The sequence below is a fragment of the Nomascus leucogenys genome, chromosome 14 (assembly GCF_006542625.1).
Source record: "Nomascus leucogenys isolate Asia chromosome 14, Asia_NLE_v1, whole genome shotgun sequence".
Classification (NCBI taxonomy): domain Eukaryota; kingdom Metazoa; phylum Chordata; class Mammalia; order Primates; family Hylobatidae; genus Nomascus; species Nomascus leucogenys.
This window is the reverse complement of record NC_044394.1, coordinates 74125752-74145621: the sequence shown is the minus strand read 5'-3', so window position 1 is coordinate 74145621 and position 19870 is coordinate 74125752. Positions and strand designations below refer to the sequence as shown.

Here is a 19870-nt window from a genome sequence, read left to right as displayed (position 1 = left end):
TAATGCCAGCACTTTGGGAGGCCAAAGCAGGAGGATCACATGAGGGGTCAGGAGTTTGAGACCAGCCTGGGCAACATGGTGAGACCCCCATCTCAGAAAAAAAGGAAAAAATTTAAAAATAGAAAAATTAAAAAAGTAACCCGATTCAATTATTTTAAAATATGGCAAACAGTTGTTCAGCTATATTACATAGCAATTTGTTAAAAATAATGTGAAGAATTTTTTTCCCCTCTATTTCAGGATGTGGTAGCCAGAACACAAAAAGATGGGTTTCATATCTTTATTGTTTCCATTAAAACGGAGAATACAGATGCAAGCTGGAATTTGAATGGTATAGTTAAACTGCATGCATGTTTACTATCTGCATTTTCTGTATTCTGTATTTTTGTCACTGACCTGAGTCAACATTCTCTGTTTGAAATACATCATTCAAAAATGAATTTCTGTTAATCATACATTTATTTTAGATACATAAAATGTAACATTAAGCTCTCTTATTGCTACTTTTTTTTAATTGATTGAAAATTTTACTGTGTTAAGATAAATTTTTAAAATTTCAAACTTCATAGTGGGATATAAAATTCTCCATTCTTTCAGATTAAAAAAATTTTTTAACATGTAGAAATGTGTAGGCAACATTTTAGTTGTATTTCAAGTAGGTTATGTTCTCTGTTTCTTGAAAATGGCCATCATCAGGGATTTAAGATTTTTATTATTTGACAAATTTTATTTTAAAGGATCTGTCTGTAGCCTAGGAGTAGAAGCAGCATATCTGCCAGCATGTGGCTTCTATGGTCTGTGAGGCACCCCCACCACTGTAAGTTAGACCCTCTGTGCCTTGTTAAGCTGTGGTTCCTTAGTGCCACAAAAGTAGACTTGCAATAAGCAGTTTTCAAGAGAATGAATGCTTTCACGTATTTAGAATCACTTTGGCTGATGTTTTCCATAGTGGGTGTCTGCTGGGGCCAGCAGTAGCCAATTAGCATGTGAGGGCCCTGGGGATTTGATACTGCTCTGATTCAGCCAGTCAGCTGGCAGAAACCAACGAGGTGAGGTAGGCATTGCTGCAGAGGAGGCTCGGTCTGGTGTACTGCATGGCCCTTGGAGGGAAGCTGGCAAGGTGGCTGCTCTGGAAGAGTGTGAGGTAAGGCTTCCTTCTGGAGATGGCATCATGAGCCAGACTGTGCCAAGTGGAGGGAGCAGGGACCCTGATGCCATTCTGTCACCTAGCTATCTTAGTCTGTTTGTGCTGCTGTAATAGAATACTTGACACTGGGTAATTTATAAAGAACAGAAATTTATTTCCCCACAGTTCTGGAGGCGGGGATGTCTAAGATCAAGGTGCCAGCAAGTTTGGTGTCTGGTTAGGGCCCTGGTGTCTGCTTCCAAGATGGCACCTTGAACGATGTGTTCTCACATGGCAGAAAGGATGGAAGGGCAGGAAGCACAAAAGGGGACAACCACTCTGCTCTCACGGGGTGGAGGCAGAAGAGCAAAGAAGGGCCTAAGCTAGTTCCCTCCAGGCCGTTTGTAAGGCATTAATCTATTCATGAGGACAGAGCCCTCGTGACTTAATCACTTCCCAAAAGGCCTCACCTCTTAATACCACTGCAGTGGGTATGAAGCTTTAATAAATTTTTGAGGACATTCATACCATAGAACTAGCCTTGTGCTCAGTTCTTTCCCAGGCGTTTTGTCTTTTCCCCTGACACCAGTGGGCAGTTTTGAGCCCCTGCTAATTAGTAGCTGGAGCTGTCACTGAGCCCTGATGTTTTGCACTGTACTTGGCATGTGGTTTATGATTGCTGTCTCAGACAAAACCCAACCTAGATGTGTGAGTTTGGTAATTTATTCCAAGTTACGTCAAGGAAGATAAGGTCCCAGTGGATGGGGGCCAGTCTGAGTTCTTGTTTGGTAGCTGGGACTACTGTGCTCTTGTATATGATCAGATTTGGCACAGGTTTTTAGAATAGCGTGTATACAAGTAAAAGTATCTCGTTTTTTCTTTTTTTTGTAAATTGACAATTATAATGATGTAAATGTATGGGGTACAAAGTGATGTTATAATCTATAAATACAATGTGGAATAATTCAGTCAAACTAGTTAACATATTCATCACCCCAAATGCTTAACATTTTTTGTGGTGAGAACATTTGTAATGTACTCTCTTAGCAATTTTGAAACATACAGTACTCTATTAACTATTCACCATGCTATGCAATAGAACTCAAAAAAAGAAAAAACTTATTCCTCCTGTCTGAGATTTTTTTTTATCCTTGCCTCCTACCCCCCAGCCTCTGTACCCACCATTCTGCTCTCATATTAGGAGTTCGATTGTTTTAGATTCCACGTATAAGTGAAAATGTGCAGTATTTGTCTTTCTGTGCCTGACTCATTTCACTCAGCACAGTGTTTTCCAGTTCCATCCATGTGGTTGCATATGACAGAATTTTCTTCTTTTTAAAGGCTGAATAGTATTTCATTGTGTATATATACACATTTTCTTCATCCATTCATCTGTTGATGGACACTTACGTTGATTCCATAACTTAGCTATTGTTCATACTGCTGCAGGGAGCATGGGGGTGCAGACAGCTCTTTGACAAATGGATTCTAGATCTTTTGGGTAAATAGTAAAGTGGGATTACTGGATTATATGGTAATTATGTTTTTAGTTTTTTGAGGACCTTCCATACTGTTTTTGATAATGGCTGTACTAATTGACATTTCACTGACAGTATACAAAGCATCCCTTTTCTCCACATCTTCATCAGCACTTACTGTCTTTCATTTTTTTGATAAAAGCTATTCTGACAGGTGTGAAATGATATTGGGGTTTTAATTTGCATTTCTCTAATGACTAATGATGTTGAGCATTTTTCATGTATTAATATCTGTTGCTCATTTATATGTTTTCTTTTGAGAAATATCCAGGTCCCTTGCCTTTTTTTGTTTGTTTGTTTGAGACAGGAGCTCGCTCTGTCACCCAGTCTGGAGTGTGGTGGCACAATCTCGGCTCACTGCAACCTCCACCTCCTGGGTTCAAGTGATTCTCCTACCTCGGCTTCCCAAGTAGCTGAGATTACAGGTGCATGCCACCACACCTGGCTAATTTTTCTGTTTTTAGTAGAGACGGGTTTCAGCACGGTCGTCAGGCTAGTCTCGATCTCCTGGCCTTAAGTGATCTGCCCACCTCGGCCTTCCAAAGTGCTGGGATTACAGGTGTGAGCCGTCACACCCGGCCCCTTGCCCATTCTTTTAATTGGGTTTTTTGTTTTCTTGCTGTTGAGTTGTTTGAGCTTATATATTTTGGATATTAACTCCTTCTTGGATATATGGCTTGCTAATTTTATCTCTCAGTATCTTTAAGTTGTCTATGTCTACTGTTAATTGTTTCCTTTGCTGCAAAGAAGCTTTTTATATTGATGTAATCCCATTTGTCTATTTTTGCTTTTGTTGCCTGTGCTTTTGGGATCAAATCCAAAAAATCATTGCTCAGACCAGTGTTGTGTAGTGTTCTCCCTAGGTTTTCTTCTAGCAGTTTTAGAGTTTCTGGTCTTACAGTAAAGGTATCTTGGTAAGGTTACATAATCAAACAATTACTAATTGTCCAATACCGTGTATGTGCTACATACAAATTCAGCATTTGTTAGTGTGGTTTGTATTCTTGGAGCCTTCTGGGAAATGAACTTACACTTAAAGATTTAAGACTGACTTAATTAACTCTCTCTTCTTCTCTATCCCAGTTTCTCTTTCTATGATTGGGCCTCATGGATATATCTCTGCATCAGATTGGCCCCTAATGATTGTGAGTATTTCTCATCATTTTTTCCTTTTTAAAAAATGAATTTTATACCCTAAGAGCTTTGTGGTAGTAATTCCTCAGTAGTTAATGCTTTGACATAGCCTCTATTTCTGGTTCCAGAGTGACTGGAAAATGAAGGGTTGGATACTTGAATGTAGAAGTGCCAACTTTCAAATGATCAAAAGGCTTAACTGACTAAAATTGCTTCTCTTCCTACAGTTTTACATGGTGATGTGTATTGTTTATATATTATATGGCATACTGTGGCTGATGTGGTCTGCCTGTTATTGGAAAGATATATTAAGAATCCAGTTCTGGATTGCAGCTGTTATTTTTTTGGGAATGCTTGAAAAAGCAGTTTTTTATAGTGAATACCAAACCATCAGCAACACTGGACTGTCAAGTAAGTTTTGACTGTCTCTGTAAATACAGTATGATCTAAGAGTTCCCCAGTATTTATGAGCAGAGCAGTTGGAGGCCCCCCTCTGAACAGTGGTTTGGAAACAGGCATATTATAGATGAAGAGAAGGAAAGCCAAGAAAAGAATGTCAGAGTAGGCCTCTGATCTGGCCGAGCATGTGTCTTCTCTTCATTATCTGTTTTCCTTCTTGCTAAATTTCCCCTCACTTCCCTCCTGGGAAAAATAAAAGTACCATTTCCTAAGGTTCAGCTTGGATTAAAACAGCACAAAGTTTGGGACAGGGAGACTTCAGGTGCTGCCAATCCTTTTAACATACTTCTCCTTCCCCCCACATCTTCTTTTCCTTCTCCTTCAAAAAACAAAAGAAAGGAAATTGGCCGCAGGGAGTAAAATCAGGGGTGCTGGAATGGATGGTGCCTGCAGCGTCCTTGTGCTCTCCCCACTTCTTTACTCCCGCAAAGATCTTCATGTGACCAGTGGAGGCACCATCACAGTTTACGCCGTGGAATGTGTGAAGCGGGGAGGCCATACAGCTGGGCATCCTCAGATGTGTGCCCCAGACTTCTAGAAAGTAGATTTCAGGCCAGAGAAGCAAAGGTACAACTCTCCCACCGAACCTTTGGAAAGAGAGAGCTCAGAGGGGTTGAAGGTGCTCAAGAGTGTACTTCTGAGTGACCAGTTACAAATGATCTTGGTGCAGATTTTCAAAGGGCATGATTTTGTCTGTTACTGATTGATTGATTGACAAGGTCTTGATCTGTTGTCCGGACTGGAGTGCAGTGGTGTGATTTTTGCTCACTGCATCCTTGACCTCCAGGCCCAAGTGATCTGCCCACCTCAGCTTCTGGAGTAGCTGGCACTATGTGTCCGTTACTTATTTTGAAATACTCTAGAAAAAAAATGAATTGGACTATAGATGAAACAAATTTGGTGTAACGTTGCTAATTATTGAAGCTGGATGATGAGCACAAGGGAAGTCATTATATTGCTTTCTCTCTTTTGGGGAGTATTGGAAATTTCCCCAAATAAAAAATTTAAAAGGACATGTACCAAAGAATAAAGAAAGGACAAACATCCAGGATGCATGTTAGAGATATCACTACTCTGTAAGAAGTTTTTTATGGTGTGTGTGTATGTGTGTGTGCGTGCATGCATGCGTGCTCTAAACCAGATGATGAAGAAAGGGTAGGTCTGCTGCTTAGAATTGAAGCATTCCTGAATGTAGAGAAGGCAGTTCTGATGCTTTGCTGTCAGTGGTGGTGATCTCTTGTTTAGTGAGGGTAAAGGGTGGCATAGACTTTAGTGAGGAGCAGCAAAAACCTGAGATCCATGAAGAGGTAAGAGGCCATCTGCCATCCTCAGGGAATCTAGGCTGTCCGAGATGGCACTAGAGGGCTTGGAAGAGATACCCAGACTGCTGTCAGGGTCTTTGAGGAGTCCTGTCCAATAGGAGAGGTGGGCAGGAGCTGATGTCCTTTCTGATTTTCCCATGTGGGAATTCTGTGACAGGGGCTGTCTTGCCCAGCATTGATCTTGAAGCATCAAATTTAGAAAAATCATTAGAAGGATGAGAAGCATTGATTGTTAGGACCCGACATGGGTACATTAAGAATAGATCTTGTCAGACTAATTTTTTTGTTTTGGGATGCTAGATTGACAGGAAGATGTAGTAAACTTAGTATAGCTGACTGCTTCAAGGCATTCGACAAGGTCTCTTTTGACTTCTTTTGGACAAGATGAGCTGAAAACTGGTGGTGCCGCCATATCTAAAGAGTTCATGGAGATAATCACTGGTCAGTCTAGACCTCTGCTGTTTTCTGTGGTAGCCACAAGCCACATCTGGGTACTTAAGTAAAATTAAATTAAATTAAAAATTAAGTTCCTCAGTTGTTCTAGCTGCATCTCAAGTGCTCAGTAGCCACAGGTGACCAGTGACTGCTGTATTGGACAGCACAGAGGTAGACCATTTCCATCATTGCAAAAGGGTCTGTGGGACAGCTCTGGTCTGGAGCAATGGTTCTCATCCCTGGTTTTGTATCAGCATCACTTGAAGAACTTTAAAATGGTACCAGTGCCAGAGATTCTGATTAGGGCAGACCTAGGAATTGGGGCTGTGTAGAGGCTTCCAGGTGATTCCAATATGCATCTAGGATTGGGAACCATTGAGCTAGGAGGTTTGAATGGTGTCTCTCAGATTTTAGGCCTTGTTGCTGGTTTATTCTTCTTGTGAATCTGTTGGTTTGTTCAACTAACATTTATTGTGTGACTATGTAGACAGCATTCTCTTAAATTTTGTGGATGATGTGAGGCTGGCCAGGGTCGTTAATACTTAGGGGCATAGAGAATCATTTTAGGTAGACCCTGTTTCACTTGAAGATACGCGATGAGAGGAAAGAGACTTGACATGCTGAATAGAAAGGTGAAATTTAATGGATAAGATCTTGAACTTAGGTTTGGAGTACAAATTGCAAAAACACCAATGGAAAAGTTTTAAAAAGAATTTAAAAATTGAAGCTGATGAAAAGCAAACTCAACACAGGCAATAATAGGGTGGTTGCCTCCCACAAGCTCCCACAGCCTCAGATTGCAGCAGGAGCCTGGAAGGAAAGTTGAGAATCTTGCTGTATAGGCCACACTACCAGAAAGGTTGTAGTCATATTACCTCAAGAGGAGTATAGACAGCCCATGGAGGGATTGACAGCACACTCATCCCTCAACATTTGTGATCATAAACCCCTTCTTCACATTCTGCACTCTTTCGGAGAGCTCATCCATTGTTTTCCTCCTAAAGCTTTCTCTCCTGTGGAGCTCTCTATCCTGAGCTACAGACATATATATCTGGTCACCTGCAAAACAGCTTCTCAATGCCTTGCAATCTTCTCAATCTCTGAATGGCAAAAATGGAGCTCATCCTTTCTGCCTTTGTGTGGCAGCCTCGCCCCAGCCCACACTTGCTGCCCTTCCATGTGTTCCTCTCGCTGCTTGATACTCGCTGCATGGCCAGGAGACCTCAGGGCCATCTTTTACATCTTTCTTGGCTTCTTGCTCTGCCTGTAGTTCTAGATCTATCTTCAAGGCATTTGACAAGGTCTCTTGTGAGTTCTTGCAGGCGAGATGGAGCTGAAAACAATGTGAACTGAAAACATCAGATGGATTCACAACTGGTTTTGCCACCGTATTTTCTGAATATCTTTCTGAACCTCTTTCTACTTCTCTCCATCATCACTGCCGGTACCTTCATTATCTCTTAGTTTTCTGGAATAGTCTCGTGAGCATTTTCCTTGCCTGCAGTTTTGTTCCTCTCCAAACCATTGTAGGTAGAGCAATCTTGATAAAATAAAGCCATCCATTTTATTCCAGCAGTCAGCACATTTTTTTCTGTCGAGGCCATAAAGGAAATATTTTGGCTTTGCAGGCCATATGGTCTCTGTTGTAACTATTCACCCTTGCCATCAAAGCATAAAAGCAGCCATAGACAACATGCAAACAAATGAGCATTGCTGTGTTCCCATAAAACTTTATGTTCAAAAACAGATCAGATGTAGGGCCAGATTTGGCCCATGGGCCATAGTTTACCAGTCCCTCCTTTGTTCCTTTGTTTATTGTTATTGACTTTCCACTGCCCTTAACATCGAGTCCAGACTCCATGACAGGGGCTCCAAACTGCACAATTGGTCCCTGCCTTTATGACCAGCCTCTTTTCTTGACATCTACCATTACACTCTCTGCTGCAGGCATAATGAACTTTCACTTCTTGCAACATAGTTTGCTTTTCCTCTTTTCTTCCCTATGCCTTTGCACGTGCCTTGTTCTTTGCTTTGTCATACCGCACCCCCAAATACTTAACTCCTACTTAGCCTGCAAGTCCTGATTTAGATGTCACTTTTTCTGAGTTTTTCGGGACCCAATTCTAGCTCCCCCAGGTGTAGATTAGACTGGCCTTCTTCCAAGTCTGGAGGGATGCTGTGTTACCTCTAGCTCTTACCACACTGAGTTCTATTTACTTAGCCTAACCAGAGTACAAGCTCCATGAAGGCAGGGATCAAGATGTCTTTTTCACTATTATAGCCACACAGTAGGGGCATATCAGATACATTTTAAATGAATACATGATGAGGGCATCCTGGAGAAAAGAGAACTCTAGAGGACGTTGTTGTTTTTAAATATTTACAGGACCAGAAGAGAGAGAGTTCTGTAAAGAACAAGAACAGAGGGAAGCTCAGGGAGACAGTGTTCAGGCTGATAGAAGAAAGCTGTGCTCAGTGGAGCTGATTAGATAGGGAGTGAATTCTTTAGGAGAGTGTGAATCCTTCACTAAAGTTTTCAAGCATCAGTTGGATTCAGTGACTTTTAAATCAAATGTGGCTGATTAGTCTGAAGTCCGAATGTAGTTATACACAGGACATGTTGTTGAGAATCTTGGTTGGCAGGCTTCTAGATGTACACAAAGTGAATTACTTTATTTTTTCTTCCTCAGCCCAAGGCTTATTGATATTTGCGGAGTTGATTTCTGCGATTAAGAGGACGTTGGCTCGCCTCCTCGTGATCATTGTGAGCCTGGGCTATGGAATTGTCAAGTAAGTACTGGCGTGTGGGAAAGATGCTGGGCCCCAGCCCAGTGATTCAGTCTGTCTACGTTATGACCTTTGTGAAAATGGAACTTCTTTTTTTTTTTGAGACAGAGTCTTGCTGTCGCCCAGGCTGGAGTGCCGTGGCGCTATCTCAGCTCACTGCAGGTTCCGCCCCCTGGGGTTCACGCCATTCGCCTGCCTCAGCCTCCCGAGTAGCTGGGACTACAGGCGCCCGCCACCTCGCCCGGCTAATTTTTTGTATTTTTAGTAGAGACGGGGTTTCACTGTGTTAGCCAGGATGATCTCGATCTCCTGACCTCGTGATCCGCCCGCCTCTGCCTCCCAAAGTGCTGGGATTACAGGCGTGAGCCACCGCGCCCGGCCCGTGAAAATGGAACTTCTAAGTATTCTAGTACAAATCCGTTTGGGAAAAATCTACAAGAACACATTTTTAAAAGATTTCCACATACTTGCTATGTTATATTATCTTCCAATAAAGACCCTGAATTTGTATTTCGATAACTTTATATAGTTAGATGAATAAATAATCAACTTTAAGGATAATGGAAAATCTAAAATGATTCAAACCATTTTCAAACCCTTTTCTGTTTTTTAGACAGGACCATTAAGCTTTTATGGTCCTATTTGAGTGTTGGAAGAGAGAGTGGATTAAACACCGAGTCAGCAAAACTTCTGACTGAAACCTGTCTGTCCCCCAAGGACCTGCTTCTGGACCCTCTCCGGCGGGTCCTTTCCTCCTCTCACCTGTGAATCGCTGGGCATAACTATGGGAGAACTTGATTTCTATCCTTGTTGTGTTTTTTCAGACCTTTCTTCCTGCCTCTTTCCTAAAACCCTGATTCCCAGAAGCTCACTCTTCAGGCTGGATCACCTGCTGCATCTTGTTGTGGTCCCTGTGAGCTTCCAGACCCTCCCTCATCCCTCAGCTCTGTGGGCACCAGCTTCACAGGTGTTGTCCTCAGCATTTCATCTGTCAGAAGGCCCTGGGGTCTCAGGAGCCATGTGGATGACCCTTTAAGTAACCTGACCTCACCTCCCCACCTCTCCTGCTCTTGCCCGTCACCACGTTTCAGCTACTGATTCCCAGTATCATTTTCTAGACTTTATTATATGTATAACTGCACCCTTTTCAAAATCTCAATTTTAAGCAATCCACTTTTCAACCGTCACCTCCTCTGTTTCCTGTTACTTTCTTTAACATGTCGGCATCAGTCTTTTTTGACTGTACTTTGGCCTCCAGCCTTTTGACCCTGGCACCTTCCGTTGTCCCTCCCCATCTTATATCCTTACCTTCTTCCTTTTGCTTGGATTCCCTGGTCCAGCAGGACACTGACACCCAAAGACCCCTGCCTTTCTCTTTGTCAACCTTGACAAAACCCCAGCCTTGCTGAGTCCAGCTTTCCTTCTGCCTCAGGCTCCCACCCGAGCAGGGGAATTTGCCCAAAAGGAGCCCTGGACCACACTGAAGGGGCCTACTTGCCATTCATGACCCTAAACTTCACGTGCGTGCCCTCAGTGCTGCTGGAAGTTGTACTCAATCCGCTTGCCACTATTTTCTCACTCTTCTGTCTGTAGAAGACCATTTTACCCCTCTCTCAGACCGCTCAGACTCTACTCCCCTCTCAGCTGACCTTAGGTTTTTTTTCACTGAGGAAGTAGAAGCCATCAGAGGGGAATTCCACTGCATCTGTGCCCCCAGACCCTGTCATTTCCCCCACATCTGGACCGCATGAACCACTTTCCTCTTCTTCATAGTCACAGGCCACCCCTGCCTTTGTGCCCACTCAACCGTGAGGGAAACTGTCCTAGTGCTCGGTTTTGTTTTTTCTTGCATCGTCAGCTTTCCTCTCTGGTGGATCACCCCCCATCAGCATCTCGTTATTTCTACCATTTTTTAAAGCGAAGCCCTCCCTCCATCCCACATGGCCCTCTCCTCCGCTTCTGCCTCATTCACCTTTCCCCTGTGCGGCATAACTTCTCACATGAGTGGTCTGTACCTCGGCCTCCCCAGTATTGCTCTATTGAGACTGCTCTTGTCAAGGCCACCATGACCTCCCCCTGCCATATCACATGGTCTTGCTTAGCCCTCGTCCAGTTGTCCCGTGAGCAGCTTTAGTTAAGGAGTGCCAGCTTTGCCTGGTTTCCGGGAGCTCATCTTCCATCCTCTCACATCACTGGCTACTCCTCCCCAGCCTCCTCTGCTGCACCCTCCTGTGTTCCTGAGCTCCGGCCCCCGGGTGCCCAGGCTCAGGCCTCTGCACTGTGACTCGCACCCCCAGGCTCTCCTCCTGTGTGCATGCCCGTTTGCTTGTGAGCTGGGGATTGGGGAGCTAGCAGGATTTTAGCCTGGAAGCCTTTATCCCCCTGGACTTTTATTGGAGATTCTTTCTCAAATGGCTTTTGTGTTCTTAGTACAGTGTAGGAAATGAAGGCCTCTTGTTGAGGAATCTTGCAGTACCTTTCACAGCTCTGGTTATGAACATCAGATACCAACAGGTGCAGTGTTGTTACTGTGAAAGGAATAGAAGATTAAATAAATGGGTACAGACACAAACCCTTTTTAAATGAATCCTTTCACTGTTAGCTTGCTCGGCTCAACTCATAAAGTGAGAGCAGTAACAGTTCTGGTCATTTGGAGGTTCTGGTTAGTTGATTATAATGAATCAGAATTTAGATTCCTTAGATTAGGTAAATAGTCTTAATTAAATATGAGCTATGACCATTAATTTAATTTTTTACTTATATTTTGTTTTGAAATGACTATCTTAAATATTTTTTTAAACCAGTTTTTTTCTTCTAATTCTCTGAGAGGAGGGTTTTTGAGCAGCCTTAAATGTATGTGCAATAAATTCTGATTTGCAAATATCATGAAATTATTCTATTTTAAATTATTAATTGCAAAAACCACCATCTTTGTATTTTCCCAACTCAATTATATTTTGAAAGAGCCAAAAATTATTATTATTATTATTATTTTTTTTTTTTTGGAGACAAAAGTCTCACTCTCGCTCAGGCTGGATGGAGTGCAGTGGCGCGATCTTGGCTCACTGCAACCTCTGCCTCCCAAGTTCAAGCGATTCTTATGCCTCAGCCTCCCGAGTAGCTGGCACTACAGGCACGAGCCGCCATCCCCGGCTAATTTTTTGTTTTTTTTTTTTAGTAGAGACGGAGTTTTACCACATTGGCCAGTTTGGTCTCGAACTCCTGAGCTCAAGTGATCTGTGTACCTTGGCCTCCCAAGATGCTAGGATTACAGGCATGAGCCACTGCGCCTGGCTCAAAAATGTTATTTTAAAACTCTTTCAGTTTAAAGAATGAAAATTAAATTCTGTCAGCACTCCTGTTCTGGTTGAGAGCTGGTGATCAGAAAGGAGGTCATGGAGTTCCATCTCCTCATGTCCTGCTCTTTCTCTGCCTAAGTCATGAGACAAGTGAATTATCTCTCAAGACGGACCTCAGGAAGAATTAAGTTAGACTTCTCAGTGGCACTTAGAAGTTGGCATTTACCTTCCTAGATTTCATCAACCTACTCTTCCGTTCTATAGAAACAGTACCTGAATTATATTCATTCTATTGCTTGAATTTCAGCAGCAAAATCCTCTGGCACCTTTGTGGCCTCCAAATATTGCTTCACAGGCATCAGTATAGCTTCAGGTCCTAGAGAAAGAGACCCTTTGTTCCTGGGCCTGTTTCCTAAAACAAAGTACCTCAGAGCCGGGAACAGACCGATGTGATTAGATAGTGACTTCCTGGTACTGGAAATGGTGCCAGTTACTGTATTCAGGTGCATTTTACTCACCCATGCTTTTTCTTCTTTCTCTGTTTCCTCTTCCTGATTCCAGGCCTCGTTTAGGAACAGTCATGCACCGGGTGATCGGACTGGGGCTTCTATACTTAATCTTTGCAGCTGTTGAAGGCGTGATGAGAGTCATTGGGGTAAAAATTACATAATTCTACCACCCCTTTTTGTTACTGCTGTGAAATGTAGTTTTACTTTGTATCTCCTGAGATGAATTTTTAGATAGAAACTTGTGAAAAAGGCCCAATTTGAACTTTTCTTCTATGGGATGTTTCTCTTTTAAAATACTTCCTGAAAGGCAAAGGCTAGACAGAGTGCTTCTTAAAATGATATGACTGATTGCAAAGGCACCGCTTGATATCATCCCAGGTATCAGTCCCATCCCAGAAAGGTTCATGGTTATTCTTCATAGAGAACATTTGTCTTTATCATTATGCAACTGGTGTACCTTAATATCATTCTTAACCCTGGATTTTAAAATGTAGCAAGTGAACAGAAAGTTAATTACACCCTTCAGGTATACATACAGTACATTTCATCACTCTTTTAAGTCTCATTTGTTTATTCATTTTCTCTGACTCTTGGGGACTAGCTATTTAGAGGATTCAGTAGACCCCACCATTGGAAAAGCCAAGAGGAAGTGATGTTCAAGGGGAAGATGACTCTGGATGTGGGCAGCAGTGCTTTATTCTCTAGAGAAGTGTCAGTATTTGTGTCTGCAAAGACCCCTGTATTTGTAGCTTCAGTTTTTTTACTTTTATTTTGTGTGGTTTTTTGTTTGGTTGTCTCATTGGTCGGTTGGTTGGTTGGTTGGTTGGTTTTGGAGACAGGGTCTTGCTCTGTTGCCTAGGCTGGGGTGCAGTGGTGCAGTGGCATGATCATGGCTCACTGCAGCCTCCATCTCCTAGGCTTAAGCACTTCTCCCACCTCAGCCTCCCGAGTAGCTGGGACTACAGGTGCAGGCCACCACACTGGACTAATTTTTGTATTTTTTGTAGAGACAGGGTGTCACTATGTTGCCCAAGCTGGTCTTGAGTTCCTGGCTGGCCTTAAGTGATCCTCTTACCTCAGCCTCCCAAAGTATTGGGATTACACATGTGAGCTACCACGCATGGTTGCTTTAGTTTTTTGAATAAATGGTTGAGGATTGTGTGATTAAGAAGCTTATTATATCTTACCTAATCCAAAGACCTTTGTCATTTTACCTAAAATGTCTTTGGATTAGCTGTATAAATCAGATCATAAATATTTATCCAATAATGCTAAAAACCCTCATTCTTCTCCCTGTTGTCTTTGATACACCTGCATTCTGTGTTAGATGCTCTTTTAGTCTTTGAGTATATTTATTTTCACCTTTGTATGATCATGAAGAACTCTGCATTCATATAATAATAATAATAATAATTTGCCAGAAAGAAATAGAAAAGATAAATATCCCACATGTAAATACACCGTATGTATTATATTCCTTTAAAATTGTACATAGCTTGGTGGCACATGCCTGTAATCCTAGCTACTTGGGAGGCTGAGGCAGGAGAATGGCTTGAACCTGGGAGGCAGAGGTTGCAGTGAGCTGAGATTGCGCCATTACACTCCAGCCTGGGCAACAAGAGCAAAACTCCATCTCAAAAAAAAAAAAAAAAAAAAAATTTACATAGCCAACATCTTAGGTGGTGACTTTTAAATATGACTAGTCAGAGTAAATGTCTAACATGGATCCCCCCCTTCACTTTTTCTGTGTCCCTTCACAACACAGGAAAGATTAGGAGTTCATTTCATTAATAGCCCTGGCTGTCGGTTTGGTATGGAGGAGAAGGATTGAAATGGCTGGTGTTAGTGAGGTTGGGGACATGATGCTTTTTATTTGCCATTACATAATACAGTTTTATGTTGCTATCATCACATAAATTAGCACTTGTTGCTATCAAAAAGCTGGTCATTTCCATGTGCTTAAACACAGTCCTCTTAGGAAATTAAATCTTTTATGTGGCTTTGTAAATTAATGAGATAAGCTAAATTATTTTTCTTCATCAAATGATAATTGCTATAGTGCCATGAAAGTGTTACATTCAGGTTTCTTCCCTTATTTTTATCTTTCAGGGTTCTAACCATTTAGCTGTTGTTCTTGATGACATTATTTTAGCAGTTATTGACTCCATTTTTGTGTGGTTCATATCCTTTACTGTGTCCTTCAAAATAGTTTGTTGTATCATTAAAATCAGATTGCATGTAATTTGTAATAACAATAGAAAGAAATACAGTTATGCATTTTTGTTACCTTAATACGAGAGTTAACTTGAAAGTGAAAAAGTAGCAACTCCCCAAACAAGGAATATCTTTATTTTTTCTACATAGTTTAGCAAACAGTTAGTGCTCATTCTCAGTATATGCCCCATACTGATGAGGCATGGGTGAAAAAGATGTCCCTAAATTTAAGGGATTCACAATCTTGTAGGGGAGACAGATACGTAACTGGCATCAATATAGCAGTAGTAGTTGCCGTCTTAGAGAGGTGCTGTGCCAACAGGGGAACAGAGAAGTTAATGCTGGCATAAAAATCAGGAAAGACTTCACAGAGATGGCAACATTTAAATTGAGACTGGGAAGACAAGTAGGGGTTTACTATTAATAAGGAGGTAATTAGGGAAGAGGTATTCTAGGAAGAATGGAGGAGAGCAAATAGTTGAAGCAGGAAAACAGAGGGGGACAGTGGCAGAATGTCCAGGGAAGCCTGCCTCTGGGTGGACGTGCGTGGGAGAGCCTTGGCAGGAGGTTCAGGGAAGGGCGGCAGGGCATGCTTAAGAGCTGAGTGCCTTCCAGAGGCAGGGGCTGGAGAGGAATTGAAGCTGCACAGGTGAGTAAGGTGATGAAACCTGTGTCAGTGAGAACTCTGGTGACAAAGAAGAAGACGTGGTAAAGGAGAGTCTAGAGGCAGGAAGGTGAGTCAGTATTCCTTTGCCTTTGCAGTGGTCCAAAGAAGAGATGGTGAGGGTCAGAAGTAGGGTAGGGGATATGGGAAGAAGAACCCACATGATAGACTTGCTAGAAATGGGTGGAAGAGAGCAGGTTCAGAGAAGGTTTAGGGGCTGCAGCCATATTGCAGGAGAAGTTTTAGAGGCAGTAGGTACTGGATCCTCGAGGGTCTTCTCTGATTCGATGACTCAAGTTGAGTCTGGGGAATCCCCATTGCTTTTTTCTCCATGGGGGCACTTGTGGAAATGGGAAGAATTCTAGAGAAAATGTGACTGACCAGAGTGGAATGCAGGGTTATGCATATCCCAGAACATTCTTTGGATCTGTTTCTATTATATTTATGTCCTCTTTGAAATGCTTTCCTGTTAGATAGGCTTCATTTTTTGCCAAGTTCTTTGTTTTGTCTGTTTTTGATACTTATGTCTTTTAGCTTTTTGACATTAATTTTTTTAAAAAATTGTTTGTCTTGTATCTTTTTCCATTTTCTCATCTATGTGTCTCATAGGAAGGGCCAGAGGGCTTGCATCTCATCACTATGCCCTAGAAGGAAGGTCTCCCGTTTTTCAGGTGTGCTAGCAAATGTAGCACTCCTCATAGGCTTTTCTGAGCCACTTGTGGGTTGTTCTCTAAGCTGGGTCTACCTATTCTTTAAATTCCCTGTATGTGAATTCTCAATATGCTTCCAACTTAAAAAGCCTATGAAGAGTGCTACAAACCAAAAATTTGTAATTCATTATCCTTACTCGTCAAAGCAGTGATTCTTAACCTTGTTTGGGTGCTAGGATCAGACATACCTTGGAAAATCTTTTAACAGCTATGGAGCCTCTCTTCACAGAACACAGACACAAGGAGCTTTGCATGACAGGGCAGTTAAAGACTTCCCAAATTATATCTGTGGACATCTTAGGAGTCTGAGGAGCCTACTTAGGGAATAATGACTGATTTAAAGAGTTGTTTCCGACTGAACTTGTTTAAAAAAGCATATTCTACTTTGTTCAGAGCTACTAGTTTAGAATCCAAGTTTGTTGAATAAAATTATAGTTAAATAAATCTGATTTTCTCAGAGAGTGATATAAATATCTTCCTCTGGTGTCGTTTTCATGTTTTCTATATTAAAAAAATTAAAGACATTCACTTGCTAAAAATGTGAAGTCTGTTCCTCAGTTCTACATGTGAGCAGTGTTCCAGTGATAAGAGTACTCACCACAAAGGCTGTAGGTCCCACAGGACTGCTTGTTACGGGGGCTCCCCTGCCTTGAGAATGGGCAGGAGGTATAAACATACCTTGCATTGGGATAGGCAGAATGACAGTGGAGATGAACCTGCCTGTTGACCTCAGATTATCTTTAGATCTTCGTGTCTTATTTTCTGTCATTGTGTGTTTAGAAAATGAGCTGATGATATCTATTCAATTTAGAATTGTCTTGTTTCTAAAATTGTGTATGCTTGGAACTTTATCAAGTTAGGGAATATGGTCCTTCATTCAATTAATTAAGCTGCAGACTGCATTTTTTAAAAAAATAAACTCTCTTTTCTGGTAATTTATAGATATTTATTTCAAAGATTTCTTGTTCTTTTTTTTTTTTTTTTTTTTTTTTAAGATGGAGTCTCACTCTGTCGCCAGGTTGGAGTGCAGTGGCGCGATCTCGGCTCACTGCAACCTCCACCTCCCAGGTTCAAGCGATTCTCCTGCCTCAGCCTCCCGAGTAGCTGGGACTACAGGCACGCGCCACCATGCCCAGCTAATTTTTTGTATTTTTAGTAGAGACGGGGTTTCACCATGTTGGCCAGGATGGTCTTGATCTCTTTATCTTGTGATTCACCTGCCTCAGCCTCCCAAAGTGCTGGGATTACAGGCGTGAGCCACCGTGCCCTGCCGATTTCTTGTTCTTAACCATCCACAAGGTAGTTCATTGGGAAAAACACTCAGTAATGCAGCTTGGCAGAAAATTCCAAAGAAAAGCAGCTCTGATGGCTCTAATCCATCTGGATTTGAGTGAGGGTAATTTATTACCTTTATGGACAGCATTGACTTTCACACATTCCAGTATCTGATTAGTCAGATTGGGGTAGGAAGATAACGAAAACAGATGAAAGACTTAGTTTGCTTAATTATGAATATTTATAATGAAAATCTTTCAGGAAATAGTCAAAATCTAGAATGTAAAAGATCTTGTTTAGTGTTTCATGGTGAGACAAAGGAAGTCTAGTGTCTATTTCTGCATGAGCCTGAATTTGTGAAGTTTGCTGTCAGATTGCTATTTGGTAATTTTTATCACTAAAATGAAACGTCTGCTTTCTCTATACAGAAAGATAGCAGATTTCCTAAATGATATAAATGACAAGAAAAAAAAAGCAGAACTAAATACATATACAATTGAGTGCTTTGGAAAATGACCCTGCTTCCTTTGATTTTGATGAACTTAATATAACCAATCTTATAATAATCTAATCCTAAAGTCATAGGAAAAAAAATAGGCTGAAAAATTCAAAAGCCATAGCCTTAGCCTTTCTCCTGTGGCCCTTCCTCCCCTTTTTTTCTTCTTGTTTCTCTTTCGTTTGTCTTTTCTTTTCTTTCTTTCTTTTTTTTTTTTTTTGCTGTTTTGCTGCAGGTGAGTGATTCTGATCTTGTTCTTCTGGCCAGCCTCCCCCTCTCTCTCCTTGACTCTGGCTTGTGCTGGTGGATATCCTTTTCCTACCACAGCAGTGTGCTCTCACTTCAGGATCAGAAGGGCTATTTGTTTTCATGACTACTTTCCTTCCATGGCAGGAATGATTTACAACTTACCTAAATTTAACAGTGTCTTGGTAAGTGGAGGCTTAGGCAATTTCAAATTTGCTTTTTATTCCTTAGCTTAAAAACATTTTTTTAAAAATTATTAAACCAGACCAGATTTTTTTTTAATCCTAGAAATTTGGTTTTAGTCAAGAATTATTAAAAGTATATGTTTTGATGTATTTAAGGAATAAAGTATATTTGCATTTTTAAAGTTCTCATAGTAACCTGAATTGGTTGTATTGTATTGCTTTAGAAATTGATCCCCCTTTGTAATTTGTTGGTCATTTAGAAGATTAAAAAGCAGTTTTGTACCGAAGTACTAAAGTAGCTTTAGTACTAAAACGAAGTTTTTTATTAATGACATATTTATAATTTTTAAAACTTGCCACGTCCATTCTGTTGCTCAGCTCTGTTATTTTTAGTGTTTGGTTCATCAACAAAGCTTGTTGGTCTGCTCCAGAGGAAGGAATTCTCATTTAAGAGCAGAGAGAGCTGGCTTGAATTCTGCTTCACTGCTAAGGAGTCAGTGGAAAAGTCTTCTTTTTGTTTCTTCCTCCTTGGCAATGTTGAACTTTACCTGAGCCCTGTAGTCCTGGAAAACAGCCAAGATTAAGACACCCCCCCTCCAAACCCCCTTCCCTATTTGTGTTCCGAGAAAAGACTTACCTCAGAGAATCCCCTTCCCCACTGGACTTAGGTAAGACTCCTGGAGGCCCGCTTGTCTACTTATGACAAGGCCGGGCACAGACCCTCCGATTTCCCATTCCTTGCATCACGAATAATTAGATGAACTCTTTATATCCACTGATCGATCTGAACAAAACACTGAACCAAACTGTAAGTATTCTTCTTCCTCCAGGCCATAAACGTTGACTCACCGTGAGCCTGAGCCAACACACAGCCCTCCCGAGAATCTGCAGACCTCAAGAAAAGACATTCCCTCATCAGTGTGTCTAGTCCCACCACTCACTCCCCACACCTACTGCTTTCTAGCCTTGTTTGCTGCGCTCTATAAAAGAAAAACCCTTTTCTGCCTGACCTCCGAGACTCTTGCTGATCTTACAGTCATTCTTCCTATTGCAATAATCCTCCCCCGTTGCAGTCGTCTTTCAAATAAAGCCCTTAACTAAGTCCAGATTTGTTTTATCTGATGAATTTTAGTTTTAAAATTTATAAAATGGAATTGGTAGATGACCTAACCTCTTAATTATGGTTATTCAAAGAATAAAATGAGAATAGACTAGAAAGAACAAAATAAGAAAGAAATAGGGCCAGAAAAGCACAAGCCAAATGGCATGTCACAATGTGATCTGTAAAGAGTGTCTCACTCGGAGGGGTTTTAGCGCTTGCGCTGCTCTATCCCGTGTTGCGGGTGTGTGGCATTGGTGGAACGCATCATGGGTCTTCTGTGTTTTTTCCTTGGAGTTTGTTTTCTTAGTTCAGACAATGGTAAATTGTAAAAGAAAATCTGTGATAAAGTATAATGATTGTACAATAGTG

The 19870-nt window shown here is 41.5% G+C and overlaps 1 protein-coding gene across 2 annotated transcripts in view; it reads left to right on the top strand.

Moving 5' to 3' along the window:
- TMEM87B (transmembrane protein 87B) overlaps window positions 1–19870 on the top strand; it is a 62753-nt gene that overhangs the window by 21705 nt on the left and 21178 nt on the right. The window contains exons 6-11 of one of the 2 annotated variants that reach the window (XM_030827676.1): window positions 241–331; window positions 3748–3809; window positions 4026–4209; window positions 8705–8804; window positions 12662–12755; window positions 18204–18275. In XM_030827676.1, coding sequence (XP_030683536.1) covers window positions 241–331; window positions 3748–3809; window positions 4026–4209; window positions 8705–8804; window positions 12662–12755; window positions 18204–18275 — 603 coding nt within the window. Of the gene's footprint in view, window positions 1–240; window positions 332–3747; window positions 3810–4025; window positions 4210–8704; window positions 8805–12661; window positions 12756–14718; window positions 14791–18203; window positions 18276–19870 lie in introns of both variants that reach the window. The other variant, XM_030827677.1, reaches the window with a different exon arrangement.